Raw genomic sequence first — 24,852 nt, 5'->3', positions numbered from 1 at the left:
TTGTTTTTCCTCTGATATTTAAGCCATCAAGTACCAAGTCCATTGTTTTGTGCATATTTTTTGTCTTCCAGGTAAGATAAACCTTTGTGAGATAAGAAAGATTAATAAGTGAGAGAGGAACTATCCTCAGTTTTGGATAACATAAAATGTGTGCAGAAAGTCTCTGGTACAGATGCATGGTTTTGCAGCTTTCAGCCAGCAAGAGGCCCCGATTTATGACATTGGTGACCTCACCCAATGAAAGGGTAGGTGAAAGTGTTTCATTGGAGAGAGGTCACAGCCAGTAGCTGCCCGACCCTGCCCTTTCCACCTCCTCATTGGGAGGATATGTCTTCCCTAAAGTCCCCCTGTAATTCATTTAGTCCTTTACATCCAGACTGTTTTCATTTGGAGTGGATTTCTTGTACTGTTGCTGCTAGCCACCACATCTTATCTTTCTGGTGTGAGAAAATCCCTTAAAATCCAGAAGATCCCAGACTTGGAAACAACGAGTTGTTTTGCATTAATGTGATTTAAACATTTTGGCAATAAAAAATGGCTAATATTAAAACTGGAAAGTAAAAAATAAAAAAAAAAATGCACACACACACAGACACACACACAGCTTTGTCCTTTTAATTGGCCGGTCCTCTCATGGATTTGAGGAACCTGCATGGTTGGGGAATCACGCACTTAACCCAACATTTGTTGACCTTGAAAAATCTGCCATATCCGATCTGGTGTTAGATTGATGACTTTTCGGTCGATTTCGTTGTGCAACGTTAGTTTTTCGTGGGCCCACTGAGAGGAACTGGGCAATGAGACATGACGGCTTGTAATCACGCCTTTCTCTGTGGAGCCAGTGGACACAGAGCCCTGCCACGGTCTCTAAAGAGGACCACACCGCTGTTATGAAGGCCATCTGAGGAGGGCAGCGCCCTTCTCACATGTGGCTGGGAGTATTGGCTTTCATGAGTCCTACTTTCCACACTGAAAAATGAAAATTTCTGCCAGTCCAGCTGAGCCTTTTCTACACCAAGTGCACAGCAGTGTGACTCTCTCTTGAAAAAACAACGAGTCCCTTTATTCATTGGGGAATTACTACACAGGAATTGATGGGTTTCAATCCCAGGAAAGACACCACAGCTTTAGCATTCAGATAGGTGCTTTTCTGCAATGAACTGTATGAAGAGGTTGCATAAAGTGTCAAATTATAGTGCGAAATTATGAGGAGTTAATTTGTCCTGTATATTGGTGTCTGCTGAGCAAGCAGATGCTAGTTTATCGTACTGAGTTTATTCGATCAGATTGGATTGGATTGATTCATTAATTGATTAATTCTTATTTCTCTTCCATGGCACTGCAGGGAAGTGACAGATTCTTCAAGCCTATCAGGGGTGCCCAGTTTTACTACCTGGACAAGTTCTTGTTGCTGTCATCTGGTCCCAACTTACAGCTGTACCTCTATCACCTTGACATGACCCGCGATGACATTAAGAGGTACTGACAAATGAAAACTTTCATCTATTCAAGCACCATGGCATTTAAACATTTTCATTGTTATGTCCGACTTAGTTCAGTTGAAACGTTTAATTCTGTCCCCTTCCACAAGCACATATTATTATATACAGAATTGCAATGTGCTGTCAGAGTGCCAGCTCTTGATTTTGACTCGTCTCTCCTTTGGTATAGTGTGGAATCCATTTGATTCATTTCTTGCTCTTTGTGTAGCACAATCCATTATGTAGTGTTTAAAGTTACACCACAGACACATACCTATACTTCCACATTTTTAAATAAAATATACACACATTAGTTAGCTAGGTAGAAAAATACATTGGTTGTATCATTTGAATCATCTGAAATCAGGGCACCTCAAAAGGAAACATACCATGTGACTTTCCATTTAGGAAACTGCTTAAGATGAAAATGCCTGAGGATGTGTCTTTTCCATTTGGGAAAGAGCTACAATTATCTGAAGATTTAGAAGAAGCTTCTGGAACGTTACACAACACCTGTGTTAAAGCTGGATTTGGCATGAAGTCAATTACATGAATCTGGTATTCATCACACAGATGCTAGGAAAAAGCCTCTTCACAGTCACAACACAGAAAAGCAGACTCCACAATAACCTCCAACCAAGTTTTGTGTTCAGATGACACACAGGTGAAGTGGGGTGAACACGATCATCAGTGGTATGTTTTGTGCAGAAGAGATGGAGCCCATGTTGAGAAGACCAGCATCTCGCCTGTTGAGGCAGCTTCGCAGCTTAGTCTGACATAGATTGCAATCTTCTGGCAGTTGTGGCCTTACCAGACACATGGGAAAGATGTATTCAAATATACACCAGAAGATGGCTGGCTGAAAATACTGGTCCTTCCTGTTAAGAAGCTTAGGCTGAAACAAAACCCAGTTTTATATTATTTCAAACAAGCATACATCATTGTCAACAAGCAATACAAAATAAGTGTTCTGGCCAATAGATCATTTGATTCAATCAAAAAAAAAAAAAAAGCTGAGTGAGAATGCAGAAATCGTAAGGATCTGGAGACATGCAACCAGGAGGAGTGGTCAAAAATGAATTAGAAGTTTGACATCAGCAATATCAAAGTCAAAGGAGGACGCACAAAATACTGATAGGAATGGAAATCCATTCGATCATTGAATTCTTTTAAAAAGATTCTTAAAAAGATTTTAAGAAGATAAAAAGAAGAAAAACATCAAAAAACTTGTTTAAAATGCACTTGCATTTCTTTCATTAAAGTATATTTTATTACAATTTACAAGGGAATGAGTAAATGGCCACCCCTCCTCTCCTTTTTTGGTTTGTGATTTTCGCTCATGGTGTTCATTGTTCAGAAGGCTCAGGTTCCCTGTGGGGGCCAATAATAAGAGTCTCTGGCTGGCCCATAGCCTACCGAAACCTACCTATTGCAACCCACATGGTGGCTGAGTTCCATCACTAGGTGCCCCGGCCAAGAAAGACCATGCATGAGCCAAAGACTTGGCCAAAAGCATGGAACAGCCTTCCCTGAACTCATCTGTCTTTGGCTGGATATTGGATATTCCCTTTTTTAAATTTATTTTGCCTGCTCTTGGCAATTTGAAATGACGTGGTGTCGATTGCTGCAGGTTTCTTTTCTTTCTCTCTGTGTTACTCCAGGCTGCTCTCAGGCATGGCAATTCCTAACACACTGTGCGCGTAGAGCCACAGAAAACACAGACATCATGTTTCACCTGCATCTTTCTCACAACCTAGGAGCTTAGCACATGTCAGCAGGTTCAGAACACAGTGTAGATGGATAAATAAATGACAAATTAAACAGTATATTTTAAAAAGGACTCTGGCATGTGGGTCCCATGGAGCTTATGAACGGAGATGGAGTCAAAACTGGAAGGATTTATAAACGGGGAAATAAGCATCTCTTTTTATGGGTCTTTCATGAGTCTTTCTTAAATTCAAGTTCTGTATATGTGCACACATATATACATATGTCACACACGTAAGTCTACATGCTTATTGCGATTCTACAGGTTTGGCTGTAGCTTCTGCTCCTGGCCTGATAGGTCTGTTTTCAGTCAGCTTCTGACCACAAGCAGAGCTCTGCTGCTTATCAACCGCCTTTTGCTGTAAGCTGTCAGGGTCCATTCAGAGGAATTGATGCTTCAGGAGCAGATGGAGGACAACATATGGCCCATAGTCCTTTCCCCAGATCTGCTGTCTCACTCTCACAGCAACAGTCAAAATGATGAATGGTTGACGGTTTGAGTCTTCATCAAAGGTGTGAATGGAAGCAGGGATGAGGCCTGCGGGGCTGGATCACATCCCAGCTTCTCTTTTGTATTTCTGATGCAGCAGAATCTACAAGTTTACCTTCCGGACAGGGTGCCTTTCCATCTCTGCAGTACTGAATCTCCAGCAAAGAGCCCTTGTTGTGCACCAATATTGCAGTGTTTGGGAGGACTCTAACCACAAGGCATCTGATCAGTGTTACATCGCATGGAGTGACTATCTGACTGTAATCCATTGTTAGTGGCTGAGTCATAGATACTGAATATGGACCCGTTTGACAGCTGAGAGTCTGCCAAGATTGTCAAATTAGATTAATTTCTGTTTGTATTTCGGTCTAATCTATATTCAGCCTAATAGCACGCCACAGTTTTCTTGTGATTGATTAGTCTTCTGTCCTGACTTCAGTTAGTTCTGGAATGACTGTGATATCACTCCATTTCTCTCCAAACCAACCAAATTCTCATCCTCCATCAGGTACCACCAGAAGAGCCTGTGCAAACTAACAGGGAAGTTCGGGATGAGTTCAGGGACAGACATCACCTGCTCGTCCGCAATCAACCAGTTCTTCTCCTGTATCCTTACAGTATGTGGTACTGACAGTCCTCTCTCAGTTCACATCTCCATAAATTCCTGCAGCGAAAGCCTGTGTAAAATTTCAACCAAAATTATGCCATAAGTCCATCACAGAACTGATTGCTCTAAACTAAACTTGGGTCAAAAAAATGTATGAAAAAAAAAGTTTTTGTGTCTTAGCTGTTTATCACAAAGTCCAAAGCAGTTACAAAAACCCAGGGGCCCATGCATTCTACCTTTTGTCAGTTAAAACCAGTGAAACCAGCCTGGCGTATATATTATAGGTGAAGTTTGGTCAGTTTCTATTTAAAGTTTTCATATTTATTTCTTGTGCTGTCAGTTAATACAGAAATCCATTTTCATTTATGGGTTTGATTTCTCTGCAGTGGGGAGTCTCCAACAGTAAATACTAGGCTATTTATCATTGAGTTCATCTCTGTACGCGACCCTTTAATTCATCTCTGGAATGCTTTGTGAAACCAAACCGACCGCGCTCTCATGCAGCTAATGTTGGAATTTTCACGATCATCACGATAATAGCCTTTAATCCATAATGCCGGTAAGAGGGGTGGAAAAGGACAGAACTGGAATGTTTATTTTTTATATGGTATGCATGGTGCATTAAGTAACATGATCCTCTGTCATATCCCAAACACCTCCAGTCTGTCTGCCTAATAAGCGCCGTACATGGAACCCCGGGGGAGCTAATTCTGTTCTTTTCTGTAAATCTTCTAAAGTGCCTTAATACTCAGGAATGTCTCTTTCCCAAGTTCTTGTTAAAGGTATACAACACATTTATTTTGTAATAAATCTGCTGTGCCACTCGGTCCGTGTTTAACTTTTCTATGTGAAATATGTTCTCCTCTGAGGTCGTACAAGGCACTGGACTTGGCTGTGGGTGTCATGGAAATGGATATTACATTTTTTTTTTATGGTAAGATTTTCCACCATTCTATTTGGGAGCTGCATTATTCGGGGTTCCACCTTTTACAGAAGAAGGGATACTTTATAAATATCATGCCTTTGATATGGCTTAGATGATCAGCTTGGAGTTATTCACATTGCCAGGGAAAAAAAAAGTTTACAGACTATCAAGATTCATCTCTGCTTCATGACAGTTTTGTAATTCCTTGGAATGGGGTATAGAGAAGCAACCTAAATGTTGGGTGAAGGGGTGATTGACAGGGACTGAAATGGCAGGTCCCACCTCAGAACATAGGCCAGGGAATCCCCAGGCCCTCCTGCTCTCATCTGCCTTCAAAAGCATTAGATTACTGTTATTATTGCTGGGCTGTGTTTCGTCTTTACAAGGAGGGGCTGACTTGTCAAAGTTGCGTGCTTACGGAGCCTCCTTCACATTGACAGCTGTGTTCTTTTGTGATAGGTGAGTGGTACACCAGAAAGCATTAAGTTCAGGTTTAACTGTGAGAGGTTATTACTTCATTAATGATAGACCGATTTGAGTCAATGAAGAAGTTTTCCTGTGGAGAAGCAAGTGTTTAAGTTGGTGGCAACTGGTTTTAGCCAATCTGTAAAGAAAATATGTACTGTTCATAACAGTGAGGCTTCTTGAAGCCTTCCCCATCTTGGCAACAAACTATAAATGCACAAGTGAGTCTTTACAAATCATTTTCTATGTGGAACTGTCATTGTGGTAGAATGGTTTGTATGGATGTAGTTAGAATTGTAAGGATTCAGTTGACTTAAGATTCATTGGTTCAAATGAAAGACATTGCTAACCCTTGAGCAAGGTATGTCAATTAAGGCAATAATACACAAGAGATTGTAATTGTGATTTTTGGCGGTGGTACGGTTGCTACATACAAAGCGAGGCAGAGTACCATCTGCATCACCGTGTGCCAATTATTTAAATGTCTTATAACTAGACAACTTTTACTAAAAGATATATTGATAAAATGAAACATCAGTATAGTACCTTATCAGTACAAGACATTGTTTGAATGTCATTACCAGCTACATCTGTTCTTTTGTGAGCGAGTCATAGCGAGTCAGCTAATATTAGCTAGTGGCACAGTTAACCTAGCTGGCTAGATTGATTCTCTTTTTTTTTTAGAAATTCACTTGCGTATGAGTCCAGGTCCTGGCCATGTTGGTTCAGCATTTTCTGTTCCAGTTCCATTTTCTTCTTCTAGTAAAGCTGTCCATTAGCACTGAAGGGAGCTTTCTGCCTTCTAACAACTCAGTCACAGTATACCCCTGGTTTGTAATCCAATGACAGAGTGAATTTACAGGTTGTGTAAATTGTAAATGTCCCCTCTTTACATATGCAGTAGCCTTAACTGACACTTAAATGCTTAACTGACACTAACACACACTAAAGCACTGAAACAATATCTTGCATAACTATCTAACAGGGACTCATTAGCAGACCCAGCTGAGTAACTCTTAAACCTCTGGTTGGGAGACTACAGTGATTCAGAGGCAGTTGTGCACCCACTGCCCTGACAATCCTCAAGCCACACAAGGTGATTTATTGGCTCATGCAGTCCCGTGAAGCAAAAGACAGCTTGACGGTAATGGTAAATAGATAAATGGAGCCTTTTAAGTGAATTTCTTCAAATTCAGAAACAGGCTATGGTTAACTGTGGTGAGTGAAGGAAAGGTTTGTAGCTAGCTAACCAGCTGGCTGAGAGCTGTAGATGCTATTTACAGTGAATACTAACAGCAGTTAATGAACTAACAATAGTGATATTTTTAAATGTGTAAAACTGGTGCTCTGTTTTGGGAGCTGCTAGCTAACCACACTAGAAAACCTGACTTTGTATGTACAGTAGTTGTGCTGTTATTTTGAATAATAGCACGGCTGGAATGGCAAGTTGACCAATCAGTTTGTGTAGTTGGAATTATCTGTTATAATTAAATTATATCATTTTATAAGAAGTCCTTCCTGTTTTAAACTGGTTGCTGCGATATCTTTTGTCTCTTGGGTCCGTGAAGCACATGAAGTTCACCTTAACCGTTCCACTCAGACATTGTATTGGCCTGCGGTGTTGACCGGTCTATAGATGTGTTTGACATGAATGTGGGGCGTGTTGCTGCAGGGGTCCCTGACGCCCATACCAGAGCTATCCATCACATCGCCCAGAATCAGGTACGTTTTTACAGTGGATGAAATACAGATGTTAGCCACCAATCCTAAATTTTTAGAATGGAAATTTTGGATAGATAAGTTAAGGGAGTACAGTTTTAATTGTAGATTTACATTATGGAAAAAGGACCAGCATTTTAATCTGGGGAAACTGGTATATTGCGGGATACCAGGGAGAGCAGAGCTGAGGACATAAATTTCTGTGCTAAAACAGTAAAGATTTCCATTGTGTTATTAATGTTTTGGCTCAAGCTCAGTGAACAGTCACACTCAATCACTGTGGAATCGGGTTGTTCTGACCTGAGTACCTGAGTGGAAGACTCTTAGTAAACATGGGGCACACATTTCATCACAAATTATTGCAAGCCTTTATCAGTTTAATGGGATAGTGTGACAGTAATGGAGTTACTTTATGTAGAGCCTTATCATACACAGTAAAAGCTGAGCAGCAGGGGTAAGATTGCGATCCTGTTCTTTTTGTGCCTTTGAGCACATTGAGGTGATGTCATTGGGTTAGAGATCTGGGTCAAGAACGTTTGAAGTTATGACTATATTCCCAAAATGGGGAGCCGTTTACATAACTGTTTAAATCTCTGCAGTAAGCATACCTCCCAGACTTCGGTCCTCAGACCGAAATAAAATGCTCCAATTCCGCCAGATGGAAAGAATTCCTGGATAGATGCAACTTTTATTGGCCATTAAAAGTCTACATTCATCAATAAATGCATATTTTCAAACTTGTGTTCTTTTTTGGTTCATTTTATGGTTGGATTTCAGCTTGATGTGACTTGCAACCGCCAATAAATAAATAAATTCACAAACAAATGGTCGATAAAGTAATTAGCCATTGCGTAACCTGAAAAACTGGGTCCGAGGCTTTCCTTATGCAACATTTGTTCTTCGGTTCCTGCCATATACTCACAGAACACATTTGTTTTCTGTTTTAATTCCTCATAGCTTATTAAAACCAGCGATGAACCAATGAAGGCAAATGTTAGTGCTTAGTTTTGTTTCCCTCTTGCGTGCCGTTGCTCTGTTTCTGACACAGAAGCTGGAGTCTTGCTTTTCTTGGGAAGGATTCAACGGGACACTTGCACATAGGCATAGCTGCGCACAGAACAAATATATCCCACAAAGATTATGATTATCATTTTTCTTTCACCAAACAGGACGTTTAAATTTCAACATTTTGTGAGGTCTTCTCCATCAGAAATTCCAGATTAATATAAATTAAGAAAAGACGCAAGAGCTTTACTTGGCATACATCCTCAACCTTCAAAAAATGTGATCTTTGAAGCTTTGACCCTTGAAAATTTCCTGAACAGAAGAGAAAACAAAAACAGATTTTGTGTGCATTCAGTCGATAGTGGTGGCTTCCAGGTATCCTGAAGGTTTATTTCTCAGTGAGCATTGAAATTTGAACAGATCATATTAAGCCCTTATTAATACTTTATTACTGAAAATCATGGCCTTAAAGTTGATATTCTTTGGCTGTCTTTATCTCTGCTGTCACTTCTTGCCGAAATACCCCATGGAAAATGGTAAATCGGTTTCAATGGTGGGCATGTCACATATACCAAGTGTTCCGTTTTTCATGGTGCAGATGAAATTTTCCATTTCACCCACTGGATGTGGCCTTGCATTTGAGATGCACAGGAATCAGGTTACAGGGTTTTAAGTGTTACTGTCCCAGAGTATTAAGGCAGGGGCAGGCAACCCTGGTTCTGGAGTGCTGGAGATGTTTTTGGTTTTTGTTCCATGTGGGTTCTTAATTTGTAAGCATCTGCTTACTGTCTTTATTCGCCTTAAGAAATTCCACCATCTTTTTCCTTTTCTCTTTGTCTCTCCTGTACTCCTCCTCCTCCTGTCAAGGCCTAATCTTCATGAGTGACACCAAATGTAGCCAAAAAGCTGGAACACCGTTCACTGTGAAGATGTAAAATCTAATTTGGCATCTTTTATGAGAAGTCACTGAGCATGCTGGGGCTTTTATTCCTCTGTAATCCCCTTCCCCCCCTGTGACACTTTTGACTTCCTCTGGAATTCTTGGCTGTGTAACCTCAGCGTCTGCTGGCCCAGTATGAAGGAGAGGAGAGGAAAAAATTTGAGGGAGAGAGAGAAAGGGACAGAGACAAACCTGGCACAGGAGACAGCCTCTGCAGCTGCACCTACTCAGACCCACATGTAACCCTCACAAATACAGAAACGATTCACAGCAGAAATAGAGGGAGTAAGGAGAAAAGAGAGATAAGTGGCAAGTTGCTTCATTGCTTCATTTATAAAGACACAAAAATGAATCTGCTGTTTAATGTTAACCCCACTTTCAGGTTGTTTATAGTGTATTTCATTTCCAAAATACCACTTGTTATGTGAACCTTAATTAGGTTACTGAACCACAGTCTGTCCAGAACCTCAGATACAAAGTGAAGCCGTGATGGGGTATCTTTGCTGCAAAGACATAGCGTGTGTATTGAGATTCATTGTCGGAACAACATCAGAAGTGCATGATGGCATACGTACAACAGAATCCCCATAGTGGGGGGTGGAGCTGTTCCCACAGACATTGATCATGCATATTGTCTCCCTCTGTCCTGCTATGTATGTGTTGCTCTGCTGTCTATTTGCTGCACCTCTGAGGCAGAGCTTAGACTGAAAACCTTTTGCAGTCTCCGAGCTTGGCTGCCCAGCCGCTGTTCTGCTGAGTAAGGTGTCTGTGTGCTGTAGCTCCAGCATTATTCATGCTTCAGAGAGTTGTTTTAGGACTCTGCTTTTGACACGCTTGCCGACAGACCTGCACTTACAGAGTGTCTGGGCTTTGGGAGGTGGCAGGATAAAAGTGGGCATCAGGTTGGCTGTAGGTGGCTGGATGTCAAAAGGAGAGGTTTGTGAGGTGTGGGTGGAGGAGGAGGGAAAGTTAGGATTGGAAGAGAATGCTGTGAAATGGCACAGCAGCTGAAATACTCCATCACACTGACACTTAGAGGATCTATGCCTGGCAGACCTGCTCCCGTATTATATAAGATGCGTGTTAACGCACATTATATAAGTGGTAGGATCTTTTTGGTGCATGTTTGTGGTTTGTAGGAAAGTAGCCACAATAAGACATCTGTATGAGCAAACATTTCCGAGGCTGACCCGTACAGCAGTAATCATCATCGCTCATCTTGTTGAGCGTCTGCACCCATATCCTGACATGTCCAATGATGGAAATTGACATGGGAAAGTAGCATTGGAGAACGTAACTGGGATGGAGTTTATTGCGTAATCACATTCCTGCTATATCGCATACTGTGCATTGGCTTTACATTGTGCACCACGTCGCCTATGAGACTGCACTATAGCCAACAGGCCTGACTAAGCTGGAGTCAAAGCCACTTCTTATGTTGCACAGGATTGATAGAAACATGAACTCAGCCCATGTGTAACCATTCATTGATGTTATAGTGGAATATCTGCCACCCACGGCCTCTCTGCAAGGCCCTCAGCGTTAAAAGAGATGGATTGTGAATGGCTAAATAATAAATAGGTATCCTTGTACTTCCATGTACTTCAATATCATGCCACCAAAACTGGCTTGAGTTCTGACCCTATGAAACATGCTTGTGCCTGTCCACGCTTGTTCATGTCCTATTTGCAGCTCATATGGAAGGACTATGTATGTGTGAAATTCATGAATGACCATTTAGTGGAATTTTTGGTGGTGTGAGTATACAGAGAGTAGACAATAATGGCAACACCAAACAATATGTGAGTATTTATTAACTAATGGGGAACTGTGCCACCCCGCACCTTCAGAACACCTTCAGTCCTTCTTGGAATGCTGTTACACAAGTTTTGAACTGTTATTAGTAGGTTATTGGATATTATTCATCATGGATATACTTCAGCTTTCTGACAGTGGAAGGAGGTATGAATCTACTCCACACTCTGTGCTCCAGAACTTCCCATAAAAGTTCAATGATGTTTAGTTTTGATGGCTAGTTATGCTATGGGAGGTGTTTGACCTCATCCTGGTGTTCATGAAACCACCTTGGAAAATGGAAACATCTTGAAGAAACTATTTTTGGCAAAATGGCTTTGTATTCCGTGCCTGTAATTCTACCATGCAGTGGAATAATCAGACCCAATGACTCCCAGGACATAGCTACCCATGCCATATCAGATCCAACACCATGTTTAGCATTTGGGAAAAGGAAATGTGAAGGCTTCCTTTGGTATTTCATAAATGTAAACCTGTCCCCAAATGTAATCCTGTCCAGTAGGAAAAAGAGTAAAGAACAACTCATCAGACCATATTACTTTTCTCCATTCCTCAGAGAGCCAGGAGTTTTGCTCATTACACAAGGTTATGCATTGATGGGCATTGGCTTTGGTTATGAGTGGTTTCTGAATGGCAGCTTTACCATAAATATCAGCTTTGTGAAGCTCATGACATACAATTCTGATGATTTGGGTCAGGGAAGTGTAGATTCAGTGCTATGGTAATTTCTGAGGCAGTTTTGTTCTGTTAAGTGTCCATCTGTCCCTGTTGCTTTGACTTCCAACCGCTAGGTCCACTCTCCTGCAGTTTTTCCTTGTTTGATGTACGCCATCATGATTTTTGACATGACAACATCAATTTTGCTTTAAAATGGAGTGAGGGTGACTCACCTCAACCACCACCAATGTGTAGCACCTTCCTGGGTTGTGCTTGACAACTATTTCTCCACATAATGCTCACCACACAACAGCTGAGGTGGCTGAACTGGGTGAAAATGGGATGTGGCAGGGGATAGCAGGAATGCACTTGCTCACCCAAAATATAGGAGCAGCTCACCTGCTGTGGGAGGGGATACCATGTGACTTTTCACATGTTCAGTTACCCAATCTACCCCACGTCACAGGGGGGCAATGCAGATTAGCAGAGTAAACTGCCCCCAGTGGCCTGGATTAAGCGCTTTACTCTGGTGGCGTGGCTTCAGCTGCAGTGCACTCTCCCACACCGGGAAGCGCCCCTTTCGCCCCGAAGACACCCGCTCCCTGTCACGCCACCTTTTGTGCGCAGTGCATCGTGGGCTATCGTGGCTGTGTTGACTCAGCTGAGACTGGAGGCAGTGCGTCATTCGGGGATCCTGCTCGCTCCTCTTAGGGGCCTGGAGGTTAATGCACGGGGATCACCGGGAATTCCTGCAGCCGGAGGTAGCCTACCCAGCAACCCCTCCCAGCTCGACTCTCAGCCTGCTAAACCTGCAGCACAATGGGAAACGGCTCTCCTGCTTCAACTTTCCATCCTTTCCTGCTCAACGATCACCTGGAGATTCTCAAAGCCGCTGGCTGCTTGGAAAGCTGAGTTAAAGGGCTTCTCCCAGCCTGGCTTTCCCACACTCTTACGGGAAATATGAAAAAAAAAAAACTCTCCGATCCCCCCCACCAACCCCCCTCCCCCACCCCGCTGTAGTATCAAAGGCTTTAAACACAGTGAACGTCATAAATTGAGCCAGTGAGTGTCTGCACAGGGTAAATAAAAGTGTCTTTGTTTGTTTTAGCGAGTGAAAAGAACCATCTCGTCTGCCCCCTCTCTGTGTGCTCGGTCTCAGGGAGATGGAAAAGAATGACAAATATGTTTCCACTCCGGCTCCGTCGGCTCTGGTGTGCAGTGTAATGATGGAAACTCCGCGTCTCAGGGTTACCTCAAACCTGCTTCCAATCTCCCAGAGTCCCCAGGGACACACTGCCTGTGGCTCTCGGAGCGCCGCTGCAACTGGGGAGAAAACAGAGAGACAGAGAGGGAGGAAAATGGAATACATTTTTACGTCTTTGGAAATCTGGTAATGATCAGGAAAAAAAGATGTTTTGGATAGATGCTTTTTTTCTGTTTCTGTGGCAGCAAGGCTCCAGTTTTGTAGCGTTAAAGCTTAACTGATAACGGATGACGGTGTTGCTGTTGAGTGTGAAGTCTGCCTGTACCAGAGTGATGGGACTGTGATGGGAGCTGGGTCAGCGTTTTGAGGTCTGAGAGGTGATAGGTCATTTTCAGTGTTGGGCTTCTCTTGCAGGGCTCCATGTACACAACACAGGCACTTGACTCCTACAACCTCTTCCTGACCAGCGCAGTGACGGACGGCCTGAAGCTTTGGGACCTGCGCACTCTCAGGTGGGTCACATGCTGTCTGGACCATTCAGCTGGACCTCTGACTTCAGTTCCCTCCCTCCTGAATAGCTATAGGCCCACTGCTAAAGGCCAGAGACAGGTATAATATGTACCAAAGACACTGTATCCCAGAGACAGTCTGCAGTCATCAAATACACTGATGGATGATTTCAAAAGTGGGGGTTTCACATGTCACCCATTAAAAGTACACATGAACACAGAATATTTTAACTTAATGCTAGACTAGAGATTGCACTTACCAATTTCCAAAATCAAATATATGATGTGTCACTGATTTCAGTCCAAACAAACACAGGTTTCTCTAGCCTTTCTAATCTCGGCTTGCACAGTGCGGTTAACAGCTAGGCTATGTGACTGCCCCGCAGAGGGCAGTAATGTGTTGAGATGTTTTGTCAACACTGCGGCAGTGTGTTTGATTGATGCTGCACCACATACCCTGACCTGCTCCACCTCTGCTCCACCTCTGCTCCTTGCCTGTTTCACACCAGTCTAATTTCAGAACCCTTGTCCAACTGTTCAGAAAAAAACTGCTTGAGACTCCAGATTACAAAGAGCCCCATAGGCTGCCAAAGCCAGCCAATGAGAATGGATGGAGTGTTGGTTGCCCCTAGATCTCTGCTGCCAATTGTCAATGTCAAGAATGGTAAAGGTTACGCTGCAGTTGTAACGTATGTTGATTTCATGGCCAAATTAATGAAGCAAGCACATGGACACCGTAGTCCCTAGCAATGGTTGCTAAAATATTTTAGAGGAAATGGCAGGTGTTACTTTGTCAGTACATGTGGGGTTCTGTACTATTATGGGCATTGAGCCAGAAGTGAGATACTGATTCGAACCTGGCGCTCATTGTTTAAGCCGACTGGGCTGCTCAGAATCAGCACATTTACTGCTGTCCTCCCTGTCTGCTTACCTATACTTTTACATTCATTTTCACACTGTGACCTCTTTAGACACGGATGCTTTTGGTAATGTGCAATATGAGCAGTGTTACCACTAAAAAGAGCTATTTATTTTCCATTTGTCCCTCATGATTTACACTGTCATTAGTATCTCTTTTGCAAAGCAAAGCTATGGTTAAACGCTGAGAATCACCCTGCTATTACTTATAATTTCAGTTTGCAGCAGAACAATTTAGTAATATCTGTGTATTTGCTTTAGGTCGTTTCCCCCTTGACGTAGACAGTATTGTGCAATGTTTTTTCGATTTTTGCAAAGGCATGCAGATTTTAAGGATGTAATGTTTCAGAATGAAAAGAGCATTAAAACCTCGGCGGTTTCAGTGCGGCCCTGGAGTGATCTCGGCTGTCTCCCCTCTCGGAGCGGCCAAAAACCCCCGACTTCTCGCGCTTTCCAACCGCAGCCACGCAGAGCTCTGTATTGGCAGTGCTAGCTGTCCTGCTCTTGGGGAGTAAACAGCGGATTGGCGCTTTGACGTACATCTGATGTCGATCAATCTTGGAAAGGAGCGCTGGGAGTTTGTCTCTCTGTCTGCGTTGCACAAACCAGGGACTCACAGAGAAGATACAAAGCCAGAGCTTCGGATTATCTCATGGTAAATTCCATACGAAGACCATAAAGACACAGGTGCATATGCATCCATTTTCACTGTGATGCTAAACCCGGTGGACACACAGGTACAGTTGTATAGCAATGTATGAAACATTGCACTGGGAAGCTTTCTAAATAAAATTAAGTATGGCAGCAGTGAGGTGTAATGGTAAGGAGATGGGCTTGTTACCCAAAGGTCACCAGTTCAGTTCTACTCTGGGGCAGTGCTTTTGTACCCCTGGGCGAGGTGCTTAACCCCCAGTGACCTAACATATAAGAATTGCGACCTATCCTAAATAGCTCTGGATAAGAGTGTCTGCTAAGCAACTAAATGAAATGAAATGAAAATCAAAGATGGAAATACTGGAACTGTTAGCTGGGTGGTACAGTGTTGCCAGTTTTACATCAGTTATTGTCTATTATGTTATTTACATGCTCATTTTCTTTGGGTAAAGATGCCAAGATGCTGGTTCTGGCATGTTTGTTTACCTACCACGCAAGACTGGGAATATATTTTATTATGAAATGCACATGAATAAGAGGATAGCTAATAAAGATTTTCATGGCTACGCAGCGAGTAGTTTTATGTTCATACCGTACTGTTTGTATATATTTTAGGGTTTCCCAAAAACAGTTCCAAAACTTAGAAATGTAATCAGCATAATCTACCAGTGCTGAGCCAGAGAGACCTCCAGTTTTCCTCAGTACATCAGGGGGTACCAAAAACAACCTGGCCCATGTTTCCTCTCATTAATGTGATCACGTAAAATATAGCCACTGCTGTGTTTGAGTCCTCCAGCAATGCGCTGCCACTCTGGGTGACTTTTCTTGGTGGAAATTCTTGTACGCTGTATGCAAAAATACTGGCGCTTATATCAGGTCTTGGTGATGTACTGCTTCCTCCCTCAGTTTGGTTAACAGACGGGGTTGTTGCAGAGTTTAGCTATGACTAAACAACAATAATACATTATAGTTGTTAAAAGTTCATTTTTATCAAGGAATTCAAGTTGATTTGTTTCCCCTGTCTATATATATTTTCATCCACTTTGTGTATCAAATTCTCTGGGTGACTCACAGCGGCTAAATTAGGCTTGTTCATCAAGCTGTAGGACATAAAGTTCTTCAGACCACTCAGGTGATCCTGGTTGGAAGTAATGGACCAGAAATACTCTGTGATAGCAAAGAGATGACATTCTGTGAATTTCCTGTTCCCTGTCCTGTTTAGAGTTATTTTCCAACGTTGTTGAAGCTAGAGCTCTGACAAAAACAGAAACTTATGAACTTTCATTCAGATTACAGCATATGAGTACAATTATTGCAACAGTCAATAACTGAGAACCAAAGTTCCAAACGTGCTCGTTCATGAATATTTATAGAGGTAGCAATTTCCAAAACAGAAAGAATCACAGTGTGGGGTCTTGGTAGTGAGAGAGTGGCCACTGGTTGGACCTACCACACTGGCCTGGGTAAAGGGAAGGATTTGCTTGAATTCAGACTGTTCTCTCCTCACACATGTCCCTCTGTCTGTCTGTGAACAACTGCTCCTCAGTGCTGTGCAACAGTTGGATTTTTTTTCAGAGAGCTATTAGACCTTAGGCCCTTCTGCAGAGTGTGAAATTATTATTTTTTTTAGTGTTCAAAGGGTCCAAATCAAACCTTTATTAGAATGATTAGTGTGGAGTTTGAGTGAGGAGCACATGATGTCATGGATTTTGGTCCAGTTTAGATGCTTCTGTTATTCTGCTAAGTACTTCATCCAATTCTCAGATCTAAGTTTCAGCCATATACAGTAAGTTGCCAATTCAGTATCAACCTGATATGCTTGACGCAAGTAAACATTTTGATTTAAGTCGATCCAAGCTGATCTAAATTGATTCTGGAATTATACTGGCCAAGAAAAATATAATAATATGGAAAGGTTTTCCCATTGTCATTCAGGGAAAAATGAAAAGTCCATTCTGTGCTAAATTGGCCATATAAGGACGATGGCGGATGTTGCAAAGAAAATGCAGCTCCTAGTGTTTAAAATTCTTTTGCTTAGGTTCTTGGCAAAGCGTAAAAAATTAAGTAATTTTTTTGTCCTTCATTCCTTCAGTCTGAGTCTCTTTCCGCACTTGTCGCCAGGACCCAGACGCTGTCGAATGCTTCCCCTGTCTCTGATAAATATTTGCTCCTTGTTTCCAGGTCGCATTCTGGTCAGGTTCGGGTCCTGTGGTCTGTCATCAAGTGACCTGTTCCTGCCGTCTGAATGGAGGAGAAACACATGGGATGTGTTGCAGAAATATGTGTGAAAGTTTTCTTTTTTCGCTGTGCTCTTTTCTCACCCTGACAGCATTATTCCATGTGAGGTGGTTAAACTCAGTACTTTTCTGACTCATTCAATTTCCGCTTGTCAGTCAACTCTTCAGAAGGACACAGATGCTGAAGTGTAGTATCTGGTTGTGGTTTCCAACTGGTGTCGCACTGCTTTTCCTGCAATAATCAACAGAGCTCAACGATGATCCAATGAATACTCAATGAATCTGTTAGAAATACTCAATGAATCTGTTAGAATATATGTTATCATATATTTACTTAAGCAGGACAGTGTGTTCTGCGAATAGCGTTCATGCCCAGGGGAGCACACAAGAGAAAGGCTGCATCCCTCAGAAATGACAATGGCCACACTTGGCCTCAAGCCCATGGTTCTATGGTGCAGATAGTGTAATGGCAAACTACTTTTTAATTCATACTGATTTTCTTTCTTGGCAAAATATAGATCTTCAATTGAAATTTGAAAGCAGGTTTTTGGATGCAACCAGAGGAAACAGCCCAAGAGACACTTTGACCCTGACTCATTGGATTGCTGTCTGAGCATCAGACTAACCAACTGACTGAGTCTCTCCCTAGACACACTGGAGAGCAAAGCAGTGAGTAAAGTAATCACAGCCAAAATGAACCATGCCTGTCAAGTTATAATTTTTCCTTTTTCAATATGCTGTGTCCAGCATCTGAAGGTACCTCGTACCAAAGAGTAGGACAAGTTTTTTTTTTAAATTATTTTCTAAAAGTATGTTGTACCAAAGAGCAGGAAGTTCTGCTTTTCCTCAGGCCTTGTTAAAACGCTAGTGACATCATCTTAGCACTGGGTGAAAAGTCAAACAGAAAATGGAAAAATGTTTGGCCATGGTCGCATGCTTTTCAAAAGATTTGCTGAGGATGTGTTCTATATACATTGAATTTGACATATTGGAGGGGAGAGCTAAATGTCCAAATGTTCCCTTGATCCAAATGGTCACAAACATGGACACTTGGACCCAGTCTTGCTCAGTGGAAAAGGACATGTGTGCGTCTGGGCCGCAGTGATTGCTGGGGGATGAGACGCGCTGGTCCCCTGGTCGTTGCCTTGTTTTATCCTGGCTGGAATCCAGACTCTGTCTCTGGCGCAGTCCTTCCTGATCTTGGTTTATCGCTGTGCATTCATGTCAACAGTGCAGTGGTGTACGCAGTCACCCACAATGCAAAGTTATCTAAAATGGGTTTGAGCATGAAAAGTGAAACACAAACTCTCTGGTGTTTAGTGACAGTCTCTGCCTCCAGCTCATTGCCTCTGTACTGTAAGGGGAAAAAACCTATTGATTTAGGCAAAAATCCCCACTCCACTATTGATTATAATTTACATATTTATTACTGTTTACTGCTTCATGCTGTTCTTCACCAGGTAAAACACATCAGGTGCTGTTCTGATTTACTCTGCTCCCATACTGTTCAGTGTCTGATAATGTGTCATATTTGATAAAGCTTTATCCCTTCACATTGACTGGCGTACCACAATGCTATCCTTTGTTATCCTTTTTCTGTTATTAATTTTGGTTGGCTCCCTCTGTGCACAGTTATTGCAGTGTGATTTTTGCCAAATACATGACAAGTCTGCAGCCATTGGGAACTGCGGAGACGGTGACATTAGACTGACTACCATACACAGCGGCTAGTGTGCACGATTGGTTTTTGTTCCGCTCAGATGGTCAAATAAATACCAAGGAAATATGGGGGCATTAAAAATAATTTTGTTCATCCCTATTCTTGTTGTGATCTTGTATTCTAATGAGAGGCTGCCAGATGTGGGGTAAAACAAATGTATCTAACTCCAGTAGTTAGTTCTCAAGAAAGAGCATTTGGCAAGCATGCAGGATAAGGGATATAGGTGGTCTTAAGTGATGTGTACCTGTGGCATTCACACAGGACAAAGACGGTAGGAATATTAGTCTAATTTATTTTGACCTTTTCATTAATGTCCACGACTTGTCTGGCTGGGTCGATGCCATGGGTTGCAGAAAAGAAGGAATGAAATGATTGTTTGGCAGTCTGGACAGCATTATTAAGGGAGTTAATTTATTGTGTTATTGTGCTGCTCCATAAACATTGATGATGAATGGCCGCCTAATAAAATGCAACAGTTTGTATTAAATCACTTTATATGGTCATGCTCATTGTGCAAAACTATTAATGGAGTTCTGCTCTCATTAGATGCAAATCTGTGGTTTATGACCGGTTTAAGATGGGTTAAGCTCCAGAGCTAATATTCCCTGCGTGCCTTTTAAACCTCACCAATTAAACTGTGGATCTACTGTGAAAACCACAATTGAAAGGTAGACCTTGTTCAGTGGAAACTCCTGAAATTCCTTGTTCATGCTTTCATTTTCATTTGTCCGACAGCCAGTTCCCTCGACCACTGCGACCACCAAAAAAATGCAGTAATGCCCTGTGGGTTCTCAGATTTGCAATTCTGTTACAGCTGAAAAATCGGCCTCTGTAAGCCGTAAAGACCACTGGAATGACCACCGTTTGCTCTGTTCCGCACTGCTTAATGATGGCCTGCGTCATGGCGCATGCATTCTGTGGCTTCACCACATTTCCATGCAGCGATGCTGCCTTAAACCTTCCCTCTGTCTCTACTGTCCATTTTTTGGATTGGGGTTCCTTGAGGTTGTTGGTGCTGACAGAGTAAGGTTCTGTCAATTGTCCTCTCCATCAATGCTGTTTCTCACCTCAGGTAAATATCTGTTGCTGTTTGGTCTGGCACTTTCCATCTCACACCACATGAACATTCTGCATTAAACTGCATCTGTCCAGTGAAACATTCCCAGTACAATTACACACTGTCTGCTTTGAAAAAAGCAAAGATCATGCAGTCTTGTTTTGTTGCAGACAGCGTTTCCCTGTTGGGTTATACTTGAAAATCCTGCAGAACTGACAATACTCCTAAAGATATTTGCGCATATTGTCTGAATATGTGCTTGATTTAAAGTCTCAAGACATGACTTATTTTTGAATTGATTAAAACAAGTCAAATGTGCTTCATGCTTATGTACTCCAGGTTGGGATATTTCAGCTAGATGGTAGCAAACCTGCTTACACAAGGGATTTCTCTGCATCTTGGCATGGGCATACCCACTGAAGTAAATATAAATTTGTATTGTATCAGTTAATACATTTGAAATGCTAAGATGTGACAAAAATGTAATATCTGAATATGCAATAATATAGCATAGTATTAAGAGCATATTTTTAAGCACCAAAAAGACTTTCAACTTGAAACTGAAATTGAATTTAAATATATAAGGACATATCATTTTCAGAGGGTAGCTTATAGATTTTTTTGATACAGCATGATGTCATGGTCAATAGCAGAAAATTTGATCCAGATAACTAGTTGGATGAGTGGCCTGCACGGGCTGAGCTGGATTTTGGAAACCCTGTAGGCCTGTGAAGACTTGACCTTCCCACCATGCCCTTGCTAATGAAGCGCGAGTTTCCCTCTCCACACAGAGATGCATTTCTGGAACAAGCTCAGTCTCATTATCTGCACACGTTCAAAAAAATCTCCGCACACTGACCCAGAAAACTGGATCAAAAAGGGGGAAAAAACGACTCTCAGCAGCGCGCCTCTGCGGTCGGCGTGAGCGAGATTTGTTTCGACACCACCGCAACTGGGGTTCAATGAGTTCCAGGTTGTGATAACCTGTGTTTTGGAGTGCTGTGCTTGTTTTCTGCTCTTCTGGGCAGGGATGAAAGCAGAGATCGTGACCTCTGCCCTCATGGTGTCATTCTCTTTTGCTCCACTCATTCTGTGCTGCCAGATATCACCCCAGTCCAGGAGCACTGGATGTTTTCCCTGCTTCCCTTGGTTTCTTCATTCTTTCCTACTGAATAGATGGGTTACAAAAGGTATCTATCCAGCCAGATAAATGGATAAAATTGTAAGTCGCTCTGGACAAGAGCGTCTGCTAAATGACAGTAATGTAATATATATTTATACCACTGGATCTGTAAGGGACAATTTAAGGATAGTGTCTTACTCAAAAGAGCAGCAGCATTGTCCATATGGATTTCAGGTTCCCAACCTCTAGCCCAGTGCTCTAACCCTCTCATCTATTAATTGTTCCTAGGTTTATTGTGTATGGCAATTATCAGCACGTTAATATTGGAAAGTGGTTTTTGACTGTGCAGAATCCCCCCTTAAATGTTTACTGTCTAATGTATAATGATAAATGACTGAGCACATGTTTCCATCCAATTGTAACTTCATAATTGGAATCAGCATTTGATTACAAATGTTTACTGTTATTGGCGCGTCATGCTAGCGCATGAGTCTATGAGAAAATCTATGAATTGGGCAATGATTTCTCCTAAAGATATATCAGTTGAATTATGAAACTTATATATAATACAATGTGTTAAAATGTTATGTAGAACATATGATAAAATATATGACCTAACATTACAGTAAAAACATAGGTTTCAGTATATTGTGGAATATATTGTTTGACAAGCGCTGGTGTATTTTGTAAGACATCCTGAAACATTTGTAGAGAGAATCTTTTTGCCAGAGTTCACAGTCCTTAATTTGTCCTAGTTTATAGCTCATTCACCTAGATTGACCATCCACAAACTCATTTGCCTTACTCTGTCTGACCTGTGGTAAAGCAATTACATGCCCAAGTGCTGAAATGAAGGAACACAGCAGGGTTCTGTCGGGGTAATCTGCATTCATTCATGTCGGGTTCCTATGTTTCATTTGGGCCAACAGTAGGGAATCATCTCCCTCTCTCAGCGAGTCTCATGACTCCCTAGAAACTGTTGAAAGGTGCGGCCCACCTTAGGTGGTTTGCTATGGTAAATATTCAGATGGTCAAAATCATGAACTTGTTTTTGTTTTTGGTTCATTTTATTGGAAAACAAGCTCCAGATGTGTCTACCAGGCACAAGCTACCAGGCCCGTGTAATGACCACACACACTGAGGCCTAAGAATGCCTTCTACGAAGCACTGTATTGGAGACTGACCGGAATCAGCCTCCATTTTGTCCTGGAGTCGGCAACGCTGCACTTCTCTGTTTAGATTTTCCGATAGTGCAATATTTTTATGATTAGTGTAATTGCAGTGGGCGAGTGGTGCTTAAATGCACAGTATTATTATAACCATCATTATTGATTTCACAGATGAAGTCCCTCAGGTACAGTAGCATTCTTCTCATTTGGAGCAGTGCAGAGACTTTTAGCGATCTGACACAAATCAAATTAATGACTGAAAAATGCAGCAAAATTTGCTGGAACAAATGATGTGCATGTATGAAGCAGCTCTGCTCCGGGATTAATGGCCTTGGAGCTGGGGCGAGTTCTCTCCCCCGAAGCCTCCTTCTCCCTCATGCCAAAAGCATGACCTCACGGGAAGATGCTGGATGCTGCTAGTTCTCCTTAATCAGAGAGGAGCACAGGGGCCAGATATGTTACCCATGGCCACTACTGTCACTCGCAGGAAATGGCTGAAAGGAGAGGAAGCATGCCAGAGATTCAATAATGGTGGATTCAGGAAGCACACACAGGCACACACATATACACAGTGCCAGCTCTGACCCAGCCCTCTCACCCAGATCAGGTTCTGTTGGTGGTTTTTTCCACTCGTCTGCAGGACCTCTCAAACCAAAGGAGACTGTGGAATGTCCTGGTTTCCCAATCCCACAGTGGTATCCAGCTAAACAGTGTCAGGTCTGATCAGAAATCAGTAGAGTTGGTGTTCCCATGGTGAAATAGGTCTCTCTCACCAGGTGTGTTCGTCGATATGAGAGCCACATGAATCGATGTCACCCCTGCACCGCTGCCTTCTCTCCCTGTGGACGCTTCATCGCCACCGGGTCGGAGGACAACTGTGTAAGTTCTGCAGCGCTCTCCTGCTCTCATTACTGTCACATACATTCTTTTCTTTTTGTAGTCCTCCTCCTCCTCATCTTTCCACTCTTTTGGACGTCCTTCTCTATTTCCCCATTTGGGTTCACGGGTGACCTCTTCAGACAGAAGCAGGGTCATCTTTCTTTCTCCTGGTATTTTAAGTTCTGTCCTCATATTTGACATTCAAATGCACTTTCTGTGAAAGAAACTTCCCTGTCATTCTCTGCATGGGTGTCTAGACTGCACAGTTTCAGCAGAGAGAAGAAAACAGGTGCTGTGAACTGTCATCAGAATGAAATAAATGCCAGTATGAAGTAGAGGCAAGAAGAACTGTACCATCTTGGTGAGGGGTGGAGAGTGAGGCATTTGAAAGCTGCGAAGGTAGAGTATTGCAGTTCCACCACAGTCTTACGTACAGGTCGCTTTTAGAGATAAACCCAAGTTCAGACTGGCAGATTTCTCAGCCCTAAATATGGATGTATTAGCAGTCTTTTCGTGTCAATGAAAACCCCTCAAGGCACTCACTGCTTCTTCATGGGCCTTATTTGTCATAAACATCTGCAAAAGAGAAGGAGGGGTTCAGAAATGACCTTTACTACTATTTCATAACTCAGTGTGAGGAATAGCTTAGCGCGTCTGTCACAAACCCACCAGCACACACACCTGCGGTCTGACCTGCAGAGTACAGGGAGGGGTGGCTGTAATTTACGACAAGACACTGGTGTCTTCCTTTTCGCCTTCGGACAGAGTGTGTAATATATATGTGGGGAGCAATGTGAAGATGTTGCCTTTGGTTATGTCATCCATGACCGGGCTCACATGCCTTTCCAGGGCCCCCTGATTGCTTCTACGAAACAGTCGAGGTTTTGTAGCCTTGTGGTGTCACCATATGTTAGTAATTTGAGGAAAAGACACAATACAAATGGCAGCAACTCCTTTTCAATCCTCGAAATACAACTTGCTATTCTAAAAAAGTGTCTGGCCAGTAGCTCTGCTGAAAGCAGCACTCTACTGGATGTTGTAAGCCAGCTGAAGGAGAGCAGGATCAAAGGAGAGGTGAAGAGGAAGAGCTGGTGAAGAATGAAACAAACTAAAAGCTTGTCATTGGGTGCAACTGGATTGAACAGCAAACGTTTGCTGACCTCATGTACACTTTAGAAATAACTGAGTCTAAAAGGAGGCATTTGAAAAGCGTTTCAAGCAGCACTGGAACCATCTGCCTCTTTAGATAAAGACAAATAACTTGCTCATGTGAGCTGACTTGTTCCTCTTGTCGTACACATCACTTTCTGTCCTCCTCCAATCGGACAAATGATGTGTGTGAGAGAGGAGCGCTTACCATTCACACATACAGCTATTCCCCATGGATAACCTGGGGTGACCAGGGAAGTCAGTTAGTGTAGTGCCACCTCTAAAACCCTAAATGAGAGATCTTAAGGAGAGTGAAAGTGTAACTGAGAGTGTGAGTGTGAGCTGAAAAGCAGAGAAAGGAA

The 24,852-nt window shown here is 42.4% G+C and overlaps 1 protein-coding gene across 1 annotated transcript in view; it reads left to right on the top strand.

The window, feature by feature from the left end:
- Positions 1–24,852, top strand: part of wdr27 (WD repeat domain 27) — a 48,547-nt gene that overhangs the window by 17,515 nt on the left and 6,180 nt on the right. The window contains exons 18-22 of the mRNA XM_036547265.1: positions 1,346–1,479; positions 4,247–4,344; positions 7,336–7,457; positions 13,490–13,587; positions 23,239–23,341. Coding sequence (XP_036403158.1) covers positions 1,346–1,479; positions 4,247–4,344; positions 7,336–7,457; positions 13,490–13,587; positions 23,239–23,341 — 555 coding nt within the window. The remainder of the gene's footprint in view (positions 1–1,345; positions 1,480–4,246; positions 4,345–7,335; positions 7,458–13,489; positions 13,588–23,238; positions 23,342–24,852) is intronic.

Source organism: Megalops cyprinoides, chromosome 15, assembly GCF_013368585.1.
Source record: "Megalops cyprinoides isolate fMegCyp1 chromosome 15, fMegCyp1.pri, whole genome shotgun sequence".
NCBI classification, from domain to species: Eukaryota; Metazoa; Chordata; class Actinopteri; order Elopiformes; family Megalopidae; genus Megalops; species Megalops cyprinoides.
Note: the sequence above shows the minus strand (reverse complement) of the source record. Positions and strands in the feature narration are given on the sequence as shown.